Source organism: Salmo salar, chromosome ssa13, assembly GCF_905237065.1.
Source record: "Salmo salar chromosome ssa13, Ssal_v3.1, whole genome shotgun sequence".
In the NCBI taxonomy this organism is placed as follows: Eukaryota; Metazoa; Chordata; class Actinopteri; order Salmoniformes; family Salmonidae; genus Salmo; species Salmo salar.
The window spans coordinates 72,454,901-72,472,438 of record NC_059454.1 but is presented as its reverse complement, the minus strand read 5'-3'; the positions used below and the strand labels follow the sequence as shown (position 1 = coordinate 72,472,438).

At 41.1% G+C, this 17,538-nt stretch overlaps 1 protein-coding gene across 2 annotated transcripts in view; it reads right to left on the bottom strand.

The window, feature by feature from the left end:
• Positions 1-17,538, bottom strand: part of ddx10 (DEAD (Asp-Glu-Ala-Asp) box polypeptide 10) — a 76,427-nt gene that overhangs the window by 16,408 nt on the left and 42,481 nt on the right. For both annotated transcript variants that reach the window (XM_014137341.2, XM_014137340.2), the window contains exons 14-16: positions 12,783-12,902; positions 11,764-11,934; positions 5,117-5,173 (exon numbers count right to left, since the gene is read on the bottom strand). In XM_014137341.2, coding sequence (XP_013992816.1) covers positions 5,117-5,173; positions 11,764-11,934; positions 12,783-12,902 — 348 coding nt within the window. The remainder of the gene's footprint in view (positions 1-5,116; positions 5,174-11,763; positions 11,935-12,782; positions 12,903-17,538) is intronic.

Genomic DNA, 17,538 nt, shown 5'->3' with positions numbered 1-17,538 from the left:
CCCCCCATAACTGTAACGGACATATACCAGGAGCTGTGCCAGGCCCGCCACGTCTGTTGACTTATCCAGCTGTAACGCATAGAATTCACTGGCTTGTATGCGAAGCAGTAATTGTTTCAAAACATCTCCTGCCATGTCACTGATGCATCGTGAAACAGTTGTTTGATGAAGGGATTGTCTGTATAGTTTTTTTGTTTAGTTTTTTGGGGCCTTTTCCCCCAGCATTGTCCCAGCCATTTCTGCAGCAGCAGGAAGAATTAAGTCCTCAACAATAGTATGGGGCTTGCCTGTCCTAGCCACTTGGTAGCTCACCATATAAGACACTTCTAGCCCCTTCTTATTAATGGTATCTGTTGCTTTTATACATGTCTTACTACTCAAAAGTCCTTAATTCTCACTCAAAAAACTCCTGTGGCTTATTTTTTAAATTGCCATGTTTTGTTTCTAAATGTCTACGCAAAAGTGAAGGTTTCATTGAGTTGTGAGATGGTACTTTGCACATATAACACACTGTGGCTGAGGAAAGGCACTACTCCCAATATCAGTGAAGCCCAAATCAATGTAGTGATTATATATGCACCTCTTCGATAGTCCAACGTCCCGGTCTGTTGTTCGGTGCTTTCCCGGGTAAGCGGGCAGTAGCTCTTCGGCTGCATCAGATTCACAACTGTCAGTGTCCATGCTAGCTGGGCTAACAACAAATGTAGAATTACTGATGCTAGCATTGGATGTGCTCGTGGAAGCAGAACAACTTGTGTCGTCGACAGGTGCAGGTGTACAATAGTACTGCTGGTATGTGTGTCTATGGATGCGGCCTTACTTTTTTTAACCATTTATCAATTTTCGAGCAAATGGAAGGAGCAGCAAGTACATTTGGCTACATACAGACCGTTAGTGTAATTCCCGCGAGAGAGTAACAGTTAATGTGATTGGACGTTCATTATTTGACATTGTGTTGTTATTTCGCTGAACACTAGATGGTTTAATTTCATTTTTGGCAGTGAAATGAGGCTAATCAGGTGAGAAAAAAACCTCACCCAAATGTAAAGCCCCGTTGGAAAATATAAATGGACTGTTTGAAAATGTGAAAAAAAAAGAAAAATAATTGTGAATCACATTTTTATTTGGCGTACCCCCGACGGCATTGTGCGTACCCCAGTTTGGGAATACCTGCCTTAAGGTATCCAACTACTGGGCATTGTGCTTATATGATCAATAGCACCATTAGAAGCAAGATGCTGCATCTTTATCTTGCCCAGAGAACTTGAAGATTATTTATTCAGGTCTTATTTACTCTAGGACCAGAAAACTACACAAAAGCAAAACTTCAAAATGACAAAAAAAAATTGAAACTCAAGGCCAGTGTAGAAGGCACTTAATTTTGTTAACAAGCTATATCTGACCTAAGACTTTCCCAATTCCTTCCAAATCCTTAACAAACAAGCATGAAGTCTCCCCAAGCGTTAGCCTGGATAAGTCTGGCCTGCTGCTTTATTGAGGGCACCATGGTTGCGCTCGCAGGCTTTGGGGAAAAGTGTTAGCGATGATAAATGAGACGACGGTGGAGGGTTGAAGGCCCGTTGCCCAGTGGAGACAGCCTGTAATGCTCTAATTGTCTCTGTGTGAGTGGGAGGATGGCAGAGTGAGAAGTGTTCGGTATGGCGAAGAATAGTTCAACACACAGCCCCATCAATACCAGGATGAAGCGGCCTGGTTTACCATGCAGTTGGTAAAACATAAGAGCAGACTTCAGGGCCAACAGAAAATGAACGAATTGAGAAAAAAGCGACATAAAAAATGGGCAGATTTAAAGCTGCAGGTTTTTCTGATAAAGCTGTACGTTTTTCAGATTTTTCTGATAAAGCTGTAGGTTTTTCTGATACCCAACCAAATTCACAGAAATGTGTTGATAAATCTGTAATTCTCATTGAAAACAAGTCTAAGAAGTTGTAGATCTGTTCTATGTGCTCTATTTCTATGATTCCCATTCTTAAGTTTCATTTTTGCATCTAACTTTAGGTTTTGTACACCAGCTTCAAACAGCTGAAAATACAATATTTTTAGTTATGGAAAATATATTTCACAGCGGTTTAGATGGTACAATAATTCTCTACACCAGTGGTCACCAACATTTTATTTTTTGATTATACCCCTTTTACTCCCCAATTTCATGGTATCCAATCAGTAGTTCCAGTCTTGTCCGTACGAGAATTGCAGCGATGGGACTCCGGAGAGGCGAAGGTCGAGAGCCGTGCGTCCTCCGAAACACAACCCAGCCAAGACGCACTGCTTCTTGACACAACGCCCGCTTAACCCGGAAGCCAGCCGCACCAATGTGTCGGAGGAAACACCGTACACCTGGCGACCGTGTCAGCGTGCACTGCGCCCGGCCCTCCACAGGAGTTGCTAGTGCGCGATGGGACAAGGACATCCCTGCCGGCCAAACCCTCTCCTAACCCGGACGACGCTGGCCCAATTATGCATCGCCCCCCATGAGTCTCCTGGTCACGGCCGGCTGCGACAGAGCCTGTACTCGAACCAGGATCTCTAGTGGCACAGTTAGCACTGCCTTAGACCACTGCACCATTTGGGATGCCTACCAACCTTAACTAAGTCAAGATCACCAAGTCAAAATGCAAGCTGACCTCTACCCCTCAGATTATTAGAATTTGTTTAACATGAGGTTTGTGTTGTAGGCCCAATACATTAGCACTGCATATTGGCTACGCTTGGACTGCCCCGCCAATGTTGTTCTGCTCAGACCATTTTGAAATGACATTTCAACATTTTAGGTATATGATCACACTGATAGATAATTTGTTGTATTACTTGTGAGGCACAGCTTTTTACTGGACTGATGGCCTGCATCAGATGGTCAGTCAGAGGGGGGGACGGAGAGAGGAGGGGGCTGGGGAGTCGGATGCGAGGCTCCCTCCTCCAGCTGATGGCGAAACTTAAGTCAAACGGTATTATTTATGCCTCATGTTCAAATGAATGGTGTTACTCCTACGACCAGAGAAAGAAAAATATTTCTCTATATTAAAAAAGACAAGCAGCAATAATAATGCAAGCTTATCAAAACACTTCGCTATATTCATTCATTGCAGCTGCAGGCTGCTTGCAGCGTGAGTGGAATTAGAGAGAACGCACATTTCATGGCTTATAAACCTGTTGAGCAAAGTGTTGACAGTGCTGAATAACTTAATTATAAGCTAACTCATAATAACAGCAGCTCTTTGCTGTATTCGTTGAGTCTTTCTCTAGTCATGGTTTTAAAAAAAGTGTTGAAATCTCACATTATCAACTTTGCTGTGTGGTCGAGGCTTCTTTTACCAGTCTATGGCTCAAGGAAACTGTGCAGACACAGTGATCTGAGTCATCTGATTGGCTAGTGGTAGGCCGAAAGGTGCACTTGATATTCTCTCTGGGCCTGCCGGATAGGCAGAGATCTACTTTCAGACACATAAAGTGCTTCAAAATGGGAACACCTTGCCTTCCCGGCGCTAGGGCTGCTGAATCAAGTGCACCTACCACCAACAGCACTAGGGCTGCTGAATCAAGTGCACCTACCACCAACAGCACTAGGGCTGCTGAATCAAGTGCACCTACCACCAACAGCACTAGGGCTGCTGAATCAAGTGCACCTACCACCAACAGCACTAGGGCTGCTGAATCAAGTGCACCTACCTCCAACAGTGCAAAATGAAAAAAATAAAATAAAAAAATAAAATAATAATAATAATAATAATAATAGGAACGCAAGGCTTTATCGTATTTATTTTTACAGAAACGCTTGGTGAGCTACTAGGAATGGCTTGGAGATCGACCGATTGGTGAAAACTGCGACACGATAGTTGCATGTTTTGTCACATAAACTGATATTAAGCGAAATATTAGAATTTTGGCAACCAGGAAATGCCGGAGCCATTTCTACGTAGTGCATCTTTAAAGAAATATGGGAAATGTGGATTCTGAACCCAATGAAATGCGGGATAATTGTGAAGTATTCATCAATGTCTGATTTAACTCAATAGGAAGTCTATGGCGTAGGAGTGGAGTCAGCGTCGAACGAGATCAGGGGGGATAGGATGTGTATGATAATCCCGCCCATGACGCCGCATTCAGATGTTGCATTCATTTTCCCCTTATTAGTGTCCCGCGTCACTGAAGAGGCCAAATAGGAGGGCTAAACAGAGCAGGAGACGTGAGGTAGGCTATACACCAGAGTGATGGGAGGCATCAGAAGATCTGCCGGAAGGGGGATTAGAGAAATGCCGCCCTAACACCTCCGGAGTATCTATCACTGCAAGCCAGCATTAATGTAATGACACTGGGTGTGTTTGATTGACAGGAGAGAAAGAAAGAGTGCTGGCATGGTAATTATGCTGAGGTTGAAGACAAGAATTTTAGATTTCCACATTACGCAAGACGAATTCAGCGGGCGGGCAGACTGACACAAGCTGAGAAGAGGGGGATTTAATATTACACGGAGAGGAAGAGGCACTCGCCTCTGCTGAAGACACCCCAGATGCTTTGTGACCGGGGTCTTACGTAAGACAAGGCACTTCTCTCTCATAGTCTCATCCTCACGTGGCAGGAGTGGAGCCAATTCAGCTGGCGATAGAGAATCTCTATGGAGCGTTTGGAATTTGTCTGCAGAAAAACATGTCCCCTTTTGTGAAGGTAACACTTCACATGACTCACTAGAGGGGCTGACATTAATGACCCTGTAAAGTACCATTGTGCTTGTCCCATTCTCTCCTCAATAAATTCTGTTCCAATCTAAAAGCTAAGTGCTACATCGGCATCAGGGGACTCTGTGTTCTTCGTCTGACATTGGCTGAAGAGAGAATGCTCCTTCTGCCTTTGTTACAAAGACGAGGGGGAAGAGTGTGGCCCTCACTTTTAGAGACTGTCTCTCCTTTTGAAGCTAGACTGGAGTTCAATGGCAGCATCCTGACAGAAGTATCCCTTTAAACAGCCACGGTTTAACGTAACGCTAGTGAAGGGGAGCTAGCGACTGGAGTCAAACCCATTCAGGATGTGATGGACATGCTTTTTAAAGAGGGGGTTGGGGGGGAGAAATTCTAATGTAAAATGGAGGAGAGAGACTTACCTCAGTGTACTGCTTGCTGGCTTCTCTTCTGGCAGCGTTCTCCTTCAGTCTCTTCTCCTGTGGGAGAGAAGAGGGAGAATGAGTTTAGAGCAATGTCAGTCTGACCAGATTTAGGTGTCGTATATCTCTGACAAACCATGCCTTTCAGGGCAGGTTGTTTTGGGATGAAATGGCTGTATTTCATTAGATGATATGCTTTCTCTTTTTTGTTCTATGTAGATTTTTTTTTTTTATGATAAGATTCTCTGGTTACTGCCTCTGAGCTAAGACATTTCCCATGGGTCATAGAAGAGATGGGAAGAAAGAGAGCAGACAGAGGAGTGGAGGTTAGACAGGTCGCAATAGAGTATCGAGAGACAGCCACATCCTTCAGGTGGGAAAAAAACACCAGACAAATCTAAACAAAATGGCTGACTTGCAAAACACAGTCCAAATAAAGCAGACCTCCACCATTATCATTTGGTCAACACGGCATATTCAGGGAGAACTGACCACAGTAAACGACTTGACACGGGAGTGAAACCCCCCCCAGAGGCGAAAAATAATGATAGTGTGTGAAAACAGAAGCCTATTTATATGCGGCGGGAGAATGCATTAGGAAATGTCAGCAGCTGATTCATGAGTTCTTAATAACTGCTCCAAATGTCACTCAGTGAAAACCACAGCTTGCATTAGAATGTATTAGGGTTGAATATTTTCCCGGTATTTTACAAAATGTTCCATCCAGAGAATAAATAAGTACTCCAGTATTTCCCGCCCAAACCGGAAGTGTCATTCTAAAGCATATAGATTTGATTAGAGCTTTGATCGGCATTAAAATGAAAGCCTGATGAGCCATATATTAAATACATTTTATGAGCCCAAGGCCAAATGATTGTGCCATTATCCAATACATACAGACTATTGTTAGGTTCTAATTTTCAGAATATCTTTATTGCTAGGCAGGAAACTAAGTGATTCGGGCCATAAACCTTTCTTTCTCCCTTAACGTGACCTTTTTAAAAAAAATGGTTTTATTTATTTCACCTTTATTTAACCAGGTAGGCTAGTTGAGAACAAGTTCTCATTTACAACTGCGACCTGGCCAAGATACAGCAAAGCAGTTCGACACATACAACAACAGAGTTACACATGGAATAAACAAACATACAGTCAATAATACAGTACAAAAAAGTAGTATATATATACACAGTGTGTGCAAATGAGGTAAGATAAGGGAGGTAAGGCAATAAAATAGGCCAATAGTGGCGAGGTAATTACGATATAGCAATTAAACACTGAAGTCCACAAGCGAAGGTAAAAGGTGAGAGGAGAGCGTGTAGATGAAATAAATAAAGGTGAAATAAATAAAATAAAATATGCGAGAAGGAATTATACAACGAGCAAAGTGATGAAGCTGTTTGTATGTGGCTGCTATGAAAGTGAACTGTGTGTGCAGGTGATCAAGGGTGTATTCATTCTGCCGATTCTGTTGAAAAACATTTCTGAAATGGAAGCAAATGGAATGAAACAGGGATAAACATAGCTGAATTTGTCTAATAGAAACTTGTTTGCAACTACTGTTTGGACTAATGATTATACCCTAGATCAGCTAGATGCAGGCAAGAGTGTGCAAGGCTCTTACTCCAATTTGTCTCTCGACCTGTGCACCTATATTATCAACTTTCATTTGTAGACTAGGTTGTAGCAACCTTATGATGGGTATAGGGCAAATTCTAGTATCACTTAGTAGCCTAAATCAATCAATGAGCTGGGTGAATGGAATATGAATGACAGTCATCCAATATGCTGTAATATAATTTTTATTTATCCTTTAACTAGGCAAGTCAGTGAAGGACAAATTATTTTACAATGACAGCCTACCCTGGAAATAAGGCCAAGCAACAAAAATAATGGTCCTCCCTAATCTTAAACAGCCCCAACCGCCACTGGTGGGTGTGTGTGTGTGGTGGGAAGGAGGGGAATGACTGCTGTCCTACAGCCATCCACTCCCTTCTCATTTGTCCCTGATATGGGAGGAAGGCTAGAACCTGGCTCTCATTGGTTTTCACCTGGCTCTCATTGGTTTTCAGGCCACAAGGTATGAGCAGGGGGGAGGGTTTCTAAAGCATTTTACAAGGCTAGCGAGGAGCACAGGGCCGTGACCGAATGAAAATATGGGAATCTACCCTGGCCCGGCCTCCAAACGATGCAGGAAAGTGGTGGAGGGAGAGCGATAGCAAGAGCATAAGAAAGGAAGTGGGAGAAGAGAGAGTGAGTACCAGAGGGAGTCGTGACTAACCAATAAGTTATGGATCTATTAGGACGGTCTAGGGAGAGTAATACATTTTCCCCACTGAGCCGCCCTCCATTAGTATGGGCCACGGCCACCAGACTAGTAACTGCCCATCTAGTTGGCAGTCTGTCAGCATGCCTCCGGTCCCTCAGTCAGCATGATGTGTGCAGTTACAGTAGCTACAGTGGTCCAGAGGGGTTGGCTCTCTACTGTAGAAGTATGGGGGGAAAGTTCAGTTAGAAAGTCGAACTAAAATGATCCCATTGTCACCGAAGTCAAATGATGACAACAGTGTTTGAGTAGGGCCTTAGTACAGCCAGAGACAGAGCATTAGCTACATGAGGGATATTTAGCACGCCAGCCAGCCAGGAATGATTCATGTTGGTGAATGCTGCTAATTGATTTCTGGACACGCGTCTGAGTGTCAGAGGCAGCGCGCTGCACAGAAATGTAAATGGATTTTTAAAGTGTCTGTTTTTCCCTTCACGCGTCAGCCGTCATCACAACAACCATTCTTGGCAATGCTCGGCGAGCACGACAAATGAACGGGACAAGGCGTTAATCACAACAGCCATGCCTAATAGACGTGCGGGGGGAGTGCCTGCGGCATAACTTAATTGTCGAGACAATGAGATGAGCCACTCGAGGGCCGCCCTTTACGGGGGAGGTGGCTCACCTACACAACACTTAAGCAGAGCTAATGCATGCTTGACATTAACCACATTGTCATCCATAGTTTTTGGGAGTAACGTCATACTGTATTTTTTTTTTTTTATCACTACAGATGGTGGAAACAGGTAGCTTCGGTACAATTTTATAAATGGCGAAAGAATTTGTTCGTTCGACACGGTGGGATCTTTTTGTGTCTGTAAAATTAAGTATGTGATAAATGGTGGTACAAACGCCTTTATGCGCAAATATTGATATAATAACCATCATATCGAAGTAAACTTGGAGTCACGCTATGACATGGTGTTGTCCTCTCACGGTGACTCGGGAAACCATGCCGTTTATTAGGCTACAGATTAAATAAATTATGCTGAACTTCACAGGGTGGTGAGAGTGCACTGTGATCTTGATGCTCCTTCCCAATAAATATCGAGGGTCTTACTCTGGTGACATGATGATTGATGCTTGACTGCCGTTTGACAAAAACAAATATTAAATCGCTCTTATCCATACTAATCATGTAGACTAGCCTACTCGCACTGTATCTGTGAGCTGTTGGCTAGAGCGCATGTGCCAAAACCAGAGTAGGCACACTTCTATTTAACTCAACAGTTTTTGACAAAACTATCAGTAGAGTTGAAAATGCGATGGAAAAACATTGAACTTTAGATTTTTATTTGGTACATGAAAACTTAAGCAAAAAAGTACATTGAGTGCACTGTCATCACGCACTGTCATCACGCACTGACTTTTATCCGCAACAAGTCCGAATGGTGAAGAAACACCACTGGTGGGATAATGCGCATATTTTCTTTATGTTCATTTCAGAATATTCAAATGAAAATCTGTCGGCAATACGATGGAAACCTAGCTACTGTTAATGTTTTCTTAGACAGGAAAGAGGACAGGCCTCAGTTGGGTAGTTTACTCAAAGCCAGTGGCATGTCATGAGTAAAGATTGAAAAAAGTAAGGGGCCTAGACAGCTGCCCTGGAGAATTCCTGATTTTACCTGGATTATGTTGGAGAGGCATCCATTAAAGAACACCATCTGTGTTATGTTAGACAGGCAACTCCTTATCCACAATATAGCAGGGGGTGTCAAGCCAGAACACATTTGTTTTTCAAGCAGCAGACTGATCGATAATGTCAAAAGCCACACTGAATTCTAACAAAACAGCCACCCCAATCTTTTTATCATAAATCTCTCAAGCAATCAGTCATTTGTGTAAGTGCTGTGCTTGTTGAATGTCCTTCCCTATTAGCGTGCTGAAAGTCTGTTGTCAATTTGTTTACTGTAAAATAGCATTGTATCTGGTCAAACTATTTTTTCCAAAACTTGACTAAGGGTTGGTAACAGGTTGATTGGTCGGCTATTTGAGCCAGTAAAGGGGACTTTACTATTCTTAGGTAGCGGAATGACTTTAGCTTCCTCCAGGCCTGTGGGCACACACTTTCTAGTAGGCTTAAATAGAAGATATGGCAAATAGGACTGGCAATATCATCTGCTATTACCCTCAGTCATTTTCCATCCAAGTTGTCAGACCCCGGTGGCTTGTCACTGTTGATAGACAACAAAAAAACTTCCTCTTCCACACTCACTTTACGGAATTCAAAATTACTATTCTTGTCTTTCATAATTTGGTCAGATATACTTGGATGTGTAGTGTCAGCATTAGTTGCTGGCATGTCATGCCTAAGTTTACTAATCTTGCCAATTAAAAAATAATGTAAGTAGTTGGCAATATCAATGGGTTTTGTAATTAATCTGATTCAATGAATGATGGAACGGAGTTTGCATTTTTCCCCAAAATTTCATTTAAGGTGCTCCAAAAACGTTTTACTATCATTCTTTATGTCATTTATCTTTGTTTTAAAGTGTAGCTTCGTCTTTTTATTCAGTTTAGTCACCTTATTTATACATTTGCAGTACGTTTGCCAATCGGTTGTGCAGCCAGAGTTATTTGCCATTCCGTCTGCTTCATCCCTGTCACCCATAACATTTTTCAATTCCTCATCAGGTTTTGATGAACTGTAACTTTTGCTAGTAAAGTGAAATACTAGTGGGGTATTTAGCTTTGGGTTAATTGAGTAGAAGGTAATTATATAGCATAAGTGTGAAAAAAAGCCTGACATTGACTACACTGCTAAAATGACTTCATTCTGTTCTATATGAGTTTTCTACACATTGTATATATTCCCTTATCAATACTCACCACAACACATGCCTTTCAAAGGCCAGTCATTGCTACTTCCAATCAAATCATAAGATAATAATCTCATAAAATAAAAATAACGTAGCAACGAGCGGGTGAGACAATAGCATCCAGCAGTCAATATTTATCCCAGCAGTCAATATTTATCCACTGGCAAGAAAAGTACTTTCTCTGCAAATCAGATAAGCTGAGCAAACTTTCTGCAGTTATTTTAGTGGAGAAACGAAGCTCGCTCTGGAAAATATTAACTGAACCTAATCTCCCCGCCTGCCTGTGGGCTCCCAAGCTGTGTGCCAGACTCAGACATGTCTGTTATTTCCATTTAGGTTTCAACCTGCGATATACTATATATGGGATTAAAAATAGAACCTGGAGTGGGAGGGACGGGTGCAGCAGGACAGGCTTTGCCTTCTCCTCTGGGCAAATCTAGAACACTCACATCCAGAGTTTGAGCCCCAGTACTGTACTAGCCCACATTTTTGAGCTTTTACTGCAGTGGAACTGAGAAAAAATTTTTAGTCGCTTACATTTTGACCTTGTTATACATAAAGGCTAAAAAAGGCAATTAGAGATCAATCATGTTTATTATATATATATATATATATATATATATATATATAAACAAACATGAAGCCCAATACAAGGACTATAAAGACCACCTAGTTTCTGATAAGTTTTTCTGCCCTAATCTAACAGGTTATTGAATTTAATGTGCAGAGCCCATTTGGAAGCACATTGAAGGCTTGGTCTTGCCTTCCCTTTCATCTGGTCCCCACTGATACTGTGCAGCTCCAACAGCTGCTTCAAGTCATTCCAGAGACCCATCTGGCCCATGCCTGTCCTCAATCACTGAGGTTATAACCTCGGCGTGCACGCGCGCGTGTGTGTGTGTGTGTGTGTGTGTGTGTGTGTGTGTGTGTGTGTGTGTGTGTATATATATATGCGTATGTGTGAGTGTGCACGTGTCACAGCTGTGACATTTATTTTTCATACAGTACCTGCTGGGTGCAGAGTGGGGAGATTAAGTTAGAGCATTTAACTGGCTCCGTTGACAGCGATTCGTATAAACATCCAACCAGGTGCTAAGGTACCATAAGGGACCTTGCAGCAGTAACAATACAGGAATATATTATGGCATGTACATTATGATTATGCAGTTTGTACTACTTCATTGTCAAGGCTTCCCCCCTCTCTTCAGTGCAGGAGGATCACCATTAGGATCAAATGCTGCCTTCCCAACTGATGCAGGGAAATAATCGGCTAACCTTCTCCTGCCCGAGGCTGCTGTATGGGCTTGTGAAGCAACCGTTTGACGCGGTGACTGCACTACAGTCTTTACCCTGTGTTTCTGCTTCTGTCATTACCCGTCTACAGTTTTGCCTGCTTTTTCTGCTTGATGTGATGCATTTTTTTTGACTGACCTTTGACGGTTGTGCGGCAGTCTTCACCTGTGTGTTTGATTAACTTAATGATTGTACTACAGTCTTACCCTGTGTTTCTCTTTGACTTTACGTCTGTACTCCAGCTTGTCAAACTCCTGGTCCTCTCGACGCAGCCTCTCTCTGGCCTCCTCCACATTGATGCCTGACGTGCAATCATCCTCCTCCCCCTCTGTGGCTGGCACGGCCGTCCTCTGGAGCGGGGGCCATTGCTGCACCATCTGGAGAGCGAGGGGCACAGACGAACACAGAGTTAAATCACAACACTGCAATGGTGCCATCTCATTTTAGCTGGATAGGAATCAACACATATGCACACACAAAAACATTTACCCACACACAAACGCACACATAAAAAAGGGCATACAACACACATACACACACGTTTTAGTCTCCTTAATTACATTTGCAGCTGGCTGGGCATCAATACAGCCAACACAACTAAAAATCACAGGTGCCATCTAATTTTCTCTGAATGATGTTAGTGATGGTGAAGGAATTACGCTGAGACTGAATTGTAACTTTAAAATGTATACCAACAAAAAACCATTGATTTCAAAGTTTAACAAAACTCTATGCATAAGGACTACTTTTATGTTCCACAGAATTTTACAAAAACACATTTATAGGAAGAACTGTACAGATACAAATATTGTTTTATTCTGTTACCAGAGGAAGATTTTACCGTAATTAATAAAGAAATTAAACAATAACTGGAAAAACTGTGCAGATGCAACATTTGGTAACAGAATTACAGTAAAATCTCCCGCAGTTTTATTCTGTTACCAAACTTTGTATCTGCACATGTTTTATTAATACAAATGATTGTGCAAATTATTCAAAGGAGTCATTGTGCATAGAGTTGGATGTTTTGTTAAACTTTAAAATCCCTGGTTTTTGTTTGGCAGACATTTTAAAGTGAAAAATCTAAGTGTAAATCCGTTAGCGTGGAATTGCCTGTAAACAAACTGGTTCTCTCATTTAGCTGATGCAGAGCCTGAAGCCAAAAAATGGTATTACTGGATCTGACTCAAAATAAAATGGAATGTAGAAAAATGTTTGTACAAACCTGTCCCTCTTCAGTGAAGACTAATTTGGTGTTGACTTGGAAGTTTCTCTTCAGGACTTTCTTGGCCTCCTTGAACTTGGTCTCTTTTTCTGTTTTCTTAATGGTGTTACTGTCAGTTTCCTGTAATGAGAGGGGAAATGATAACAATGCTGCATATATTTACATTTATAAACTGGGTGGTTCGAGCCCTGAATGCTGATTGGCCTATGACAAAACACATTTTTACTGCACTAATTACGTTGGTAACCACTTTATAATAGCAATAAGGGACCATGGGTTTGTGATATACGGCCAATATACCACTGCTAAGGGCTCTTCTTAACCACGATGCTAAGCAGAGTGCCTGGACACAGCTCTTAGCCGTGGTATACTGGTTATATACCACCGCCCATCGGGCCTTATTGCTTAAATAAACCTAACATTTTAAACTGCTAATGTAACACCTCATAATATTGATCATGTTGACTTCCCTGCCTGAAACACTCAGTCCCTGCTACTCCTGGCTACAGGTTGCTAGACAACTTTGCCATTATGTCAGCAGGTTAAGACGGGAGACTCAGGAATGCTGACCAAGACAAACTAAGCATCTTTACAGAGAGCCACTAGGACTGTCCACACATTGCCTCAGCGGATTTTTTTGCCTAACTGTGCAACAAAATGCATTTCCCAGCCCCTGACAGAGTGCAGTTTTGCCATCTCTATTGGTAGTAAATAGTTTAATTCTTAACAAATTATGTCAAACAATTTACAGGGCAACTGGCCTATCTTCTGAGGTAGGAATCAAGACGAAGGTCAGTGGTACACTACAGCAGCAGCCTACTCTCTCAAAGTGAGTCTCAGACATGTCAGAGTAAAAAAAGTATATACAGTACAAGTCAAAGGTTTGGACACCTCATTCAAGGGTTTTTATTTTTTACGATTTTCTACATTGTAGGATAATAGAAGACAAACTATGAAATAAAATCTATGGAATCATGTAGTAACCAAAAAAAGTGTTAAATCAAATATATTTTAGATTTGAGATTCTTCAAAGTAGCCACCCTTTGCCTTGACAGCTTTGCACACCTGGCATTCTCTCAACCAGCTTCATGAGGTAGTCACTGGAATGCATTTAAATGAACAGGTGTGCCTTGTTAACCTGTTGGGGCTAGGGGGCAGTATTTTCACGGCTGGATAAAAAAACGTACCCGATTTAATCTGGTTACTAATCCTACCCAGTAACTAGAATATGCATATACTTATTATATATGGATAGAAAACACCCTAAAGTTTCTAAAACTGTTTGAATGGTGTCTGTGAGTATAACAGAACTCATTTGGCAGGCAAAACCCTGAGACATTTTCTGACAGGAAGTGGATACCTGATGTGTTGAATTACCTTTAAGCCTATGCCATTGAAACACACAGGGGTTGATTAATGTTTTGGCACTTCCTATTGCTTCCACTAGATGTCACCAGCCTTTACAAAGTGTTTTGAGTCTTTTACTGTGAGATCTGACCGAACAAGAGCCATGGAACGGTGATGGCCGATTAGACTCTGGCGCGCGAGTTCATGTTGGGTACCCTCGTTCCAATACGTTATAAAAGAGAATGCATTCGTCCACCTTGAATATTATTCATGTTCTGGTTAAAAAAGGCACTAATGATTTATGCTATACAACGTTTGACAATGTTTGAACGAACGTAAATATATTTTTTCCCCTCGTTCATGACGAGAAGTCCGGCTGGCTTACATCATGTGCTAACAACACGGATCTTTTTGGATATAAATGAGCTTTTTTGAACAAAACTACATTCGTTATGGACCTGGGATTCCGGGAAGTGACATCTGATGAAGAGAATCAAAGGTAATGGATTATTTACATAGTATTTTCGATTTTAGATCTCTCCAACATGGCCGTTTGTCTGTATAGCAAAGCATATTTTTCTGGGCGCAGTGCTCAGATTATTGCAAAGTGTGATTTCCCAGTAAGGTTATTTTTAAATCTGGCAAGTTGATTGCGTTCAAGAGATGTAAATCTATAATTCTTTAAATGACAATATAATATTTTACCAATGTTTTCTAATTTTAATTATTTAATTTGTGGTGCTGACTTGACTGCCGGTTATTGGAGGGAAACGATTTCCTCAACATCAATGCCATAGTAAAACGCTGTTTTTGGATATAAATATGAACTTGATAGAACTAAAAATGCATGCATTGTCTAACATAATGTCCTAGGAGTGTCATCTGATGGAGATTGTAAAAGGTTAGTGCATCATTTTAGCTGGTTTTATGGTTTTGGTGACCCTGTCTTTGAATTGACAAAACATTACACACAGCTATTGTCAATGTACTCTCCTAACATAATCTAACTTTATGCTTTCGCCGTAAAACCTTTTTGAAATCGGACAACGTGGTTAGATTAAGGAGATGTTTATCTTTCAAAGGGTGTAAGATAGTTGTATGTTTGAAAAATTTGAATTTTGACATTTATTTGGTTTCAAATTTGCCGCTCTTGAAATGCACCTGCTGTTGATAGGGTGCACCACGGGTGGCACGCTAGCGTCCCACATAGCCCCAAGAAGTTAAAAGTAAATTTTTAGAATGTCTTTACTTCATAATGCGTTTGAGCCAATCAGTTGTGCTGTGACAAGGAAGGGTTGATATACAGAAGATAGCCGTATTCGGTAAAAGACAAAGTCCATATTATGGCAAGAACAGCTCAAATAAGCAAAGAGAAACAGTTATTTTCACACATGAAGGTCAGAAATGTTAAAGTTTCTTCAAGTGCAGTCGCAAAAACCATCAAGAGCTAGGATAAAATTGGCTCATGAGGACCGCCACAGGAAAGGAAGACAGAGTTACCTCTGCTGCAGAGGATAAGTTCATTAGAATTATCAGCCTCAAAAACCAGCAAAATAACTGCACCTCAGATTGCAGCCCAAATAAATTCTTCAGAGTTCAAGTAACCAACACATCTCAACATCAACTGTTCAGAGGAGACTGCATGAATCAGGCGTTCATGGTCGAATTGCTGCAAATAAACCACTACAAGGACACCAATAAGAAGAGACTTGCTTGAGCCAAGAAACGCGAGCAATGGACATTAGACCGGTGGAAATCTGTTATTTTGTCTGATGAGTCCAAATTTGCGATTTCTGTTCCAAACGCTGTGTCTTTGTGAGACGCAGAGTAGGGGAATGGATGATCTCTGCATGTGTGGTTCCCACCGTGAAGCATGGAGGTGGTGGTGTGATGGTGCTTTGCTGGTGACACGGTCTGTGATTTATTTAGAATTCAAGGCACACTTAACCAGCATGGCTACCACAGCAACACGCCATCCCATCTGGTTTGCCCTTAGTGGGACTATAATATGCTGCATATGTGGGAACTCCTTCAAGACTGTTGGAAGAGCATTCCAGGTGAAGCTGGTTAAGAGAATACCAAGAGTGTGCAAATCTGTCATCAAGGCAAAGGGTGGCTACTTTGAAGAATCTCAAATATATTTTAATTTGTTGAACACTTTGTTAAAACATGACTGCATATGTGTTATTTCATAGTTTTGATGTCTTCACTATTATTTTACAAAGTAGAAAATAGTAAAAATAGGTGTCCAAACATGACTGGTACTGTATATACAGTGCATTCGGAAAGCATTCAGACACAGCCTTATTCTAAAACAGAATAAATTGCCCCCCCTCAATCAACACAATTTAATTTTTAGCAAATGTATAAAAATAAATGAAATATTACATAAGTATTCAGACCCTTTACTCAGTACTTTGTTGAAGCACGTTTGACAGAGATTACAGACAAGTCTTGAGTATGACGCTACAAGATTGGCACTAGAGGTCGACCGATTATGATTTTTCAACGCCGATACCAATTATTGGAGGACAAAAAAAACGATAACGGTTAAATCGGACGATTTTTAAAAATGTATTTGTAATAATGACAATTACAACAATACTGAATGAATACTTATTTTACCTTAATATAATACATCATTAAAATCTATTACTAGAAAGGTTGGTTTTGTAATTGTTATCCAAATATGTGTTATTCCAGAGGACGATTCACACAGGATTCGTTTTTCCAAAATGTCCCGTCATTAATTTTTTCAAGTTGAATTGACTCTTATGACAGAAGCCTGGGTTTTATTGTATGCGTGAATATATTTCAATGTCCTGTCTAGACCACACTGGTAACTGGTAATTGGCTGCCAAATGTATAGGTGTCCCCATTTGAGGTCGACCGATTATGATTTTTCAACTCCGATACCGATTTATTGGAGGACCAAAAAAAGCAGATACCGATTAATCGGCCGATTTAAAAAAAAAAACACAAAAAAACGATATTTCATTTGTAATAATGACAATTACAACAATACTGAATGGACAGTTATTTTAACTTAATATAATACATAAATACTATCAATTTAGCCTCAAATAAATAAGTGTTGGAGAAGAAAGTAAAAGTGCAATATGTGCCAAAGGCTAACGTTTAAGTTCCTTGCTCAGAACATGAGAACATATGAAAGCTGGTGGTTCCTTTTAACATGAGTCTTCAATATTCCCAGGTAAGAAGTTTTAGGTTGTAGTTATTATAGGAATTATAGGACTATTTCTCTCTATACGATTTGTATTTCATATACCTTTGACTATTGGATGTTCTTATAGGCACTTTAGTATTGCCAGTGTAACAGTATAGCTTCCGTCCCTCTCCTCGCTCCTACCTGTGCTCGAACCAGAAACACATCGACAACAGCCACCCT